The sequence below is a fragment of the Lactuca sativa genome, chromosome 6 (genome assembly GCF_002870075.4).
Source record: "Lactuca sativa cultivar Salinas chromosome 6, Lsat_Salinas_v11, whole genome shotgun sequence".
Classification (NCBI taxonomy): domain Eukaryota; kingdom Viridiplantae; phylum Streptophyta; class Magnoliopsida; order Asterales; family Asteraceae; genus Lactuca; species Lactuca sativa.
The window spans coordinates 65,204,766-65,206,839 of record NC_056628.2 but is presented as its reverse complement, the minus strand read 5'-3'; the positions used below and the strand labels follow the sequence as shown (position 1 = coordinate 65,206,839).

The window sequence follows — 2,074 nt, the reverse complement described above, 5'->3', positions numbered from 1 at the left end:
ATGTCTCCAACAAAAATAATGTATCACTTAGAAATGAAACATTAATCATGTGTCTAAATGATCTAAAACAAACACAAATACCAAGTAGTAAAATCTCTAAAACTAAAATGTGGTTCATCAATTCAAACTATATACCAAAATCAAAATTCAGGTTTGCTACAGAAATCTAGCTTGTTTCTCAACAAACTTAGGTGTTTATGTTTAAGATTGACTATCTTGGTTGAAGAACAAATGTGGACTATGAACAAAATTCTGAATCCAAGTATAAGAACAAGAATAATAAGATTATGCTTCAGCAGTAGAAAGATGATATTTTTTCAATCAGAATAGGGATCGAAGCTTCATAGATAAATTCGACAAACTAAAAACGAATATTTTCATCCAAATGTCTAAACAAAATGATGATTTGATGAAAGTAAACCTCAAGAAATGGATAAAAACTGAAAATTCAAAAGAAAACTATATGAGAAGACAAAGAAAGTTCCTCACTTGAATCCGAATACACTTTGCAATCTGCATCAATCCAGAGGAATCTCAACATCTCCATCAGCAATTTCCTGCTGTAAATCCTTCGGATCTTTTCCATCAACCGTACAACCAACAGATACGCACGTTCCAAGGATCTCTTTTACAGTTCCTTGCAACTCCTTAGCCATGGACCTCGGCCTCATGATCTTAGCGATCTCAATCACGTCATCAAGAGAAATGTTGCCGCTGTGCTTAATGTTTTTCACCTTCTTACGATCACGCTCAGGCTCCTTCAGCGCTTTGATGACAAGAGCAGCGGCGGAAGGGACGACGGAGACTTTAGCCTGACGATTCTGAACAGTGAGCTTGACAGTAACTCTTAAACCCTTCCAGTCCTTTGCGGTTTCCTTGGCGATGTCTTCTCCGATCTTCTTTGGAGAAAGACCGAGTGGTCCGATCTTAGGAGCGAGTGAACTCGCTGCACCGACTTCACCTCCGGTGACACGGACGTAAACGTCGACGACCTGCGATGGATCGAACTTCGGCGGCATCTTGAAAGAGCAGAGGTAGAAGGAGGCTAGGGCTTTCGGATGGAGTTGAACTTGAACGGATGAGGGATACGTTAGGGTTTAGCAGAATGTGATGGAATTGTCATTTATGCCCTTGAGCTCCAACGACCCAAACAGTAATCAATGAAGCCCATAATGGTTTTCTCACGATTTACGACTATTTTAGTATAGCCCATGGGCTAGGATCCAAATTCCATAAAAGTCATGAAATTTTTGATAATTTTTCTTACTTACAATAGATTTTTGATACTAACAAAACTTTTAATTGCATAGAACCCTTTCTAGTTTCATATTTTTTTTATTTAACCTGGAACATTTTTTTCTTATTTAACCATGAAAACATAAATATTTTTCAAATTTACTATAAAAACTTTTAGTTTTTTCATATTTAACCTTATAAACTTATTCATATCTAACCACACAACCCATACTCACAAGTGTAGTTTTGTAGTTTGAAAAACCATTCGGTTTAGGTTTTTCCGGTTTAAAACCGCCTTTTTCGGTTTATAGTCTTTGGCTTTTACATTTTTACATTTTTTGTTTTTACACAATTTTGATGGCGATAGTAAAGTGCGTTGCTAGAAACCAAATATATACACACATGTTACACAAGTTAGATTGCAATCTTGTTCACAGTTACTTTTAATGTGCAAATAAATGATCTAATATTCAGTATTGGATAATTTCATTATCCAATTTTGGATATTTCTAGTTTTGTCAATTAGTAACTTTATGATAAGAGGATGATTACTAGGCCTTTTAATATGGCTAAAGTATTGTCCTAAAAAAATTATCATTAGTGTAATATTACATATTCTTAAATATTATCCTAAACATATTACAGTTAGTGAAATAAATTGATGGAATATTTGTATTCATTGAGCAACATCCGACACTCCATTCCCATCAATAAGATTTTTCAAATATGCACAACCCTTCAATTTTTATCTAATCGCTTTACACATACTTATCGTAGTCAAGAGATCTTCTATAAGACCATCAGTAATACTCTCCACGACAACGGTTGTGGAGAGCTT

At 35.0% G+C, this 2,074-nt stretch overlaps 1 protein-coding gene across 1 annotated transcript; it reads right to left on the bottom strand.

The window, feature by feature from the left end:
- Positions 1 to 265: 265 nt before the first annotated feature.
- Positions 266 to 1,102, bottom strand: LOC111897751 (60S ribosomal protein L12). Its single transcript, XM_023893701.3, has one exon. The coding sequence runs from the start codon at positions 1,017 to 1,019 to the stop codon at positions 519 to 521; it is 501 nt and encodes a 166-aa protein (XP_023749469.1). The 5' UTR covers positions 1,020 to 1,102; the 3' UTR covers positions 266 to 518.
- Positions 1,103 to 2,074: the final 972 nt, after the last annotated feature.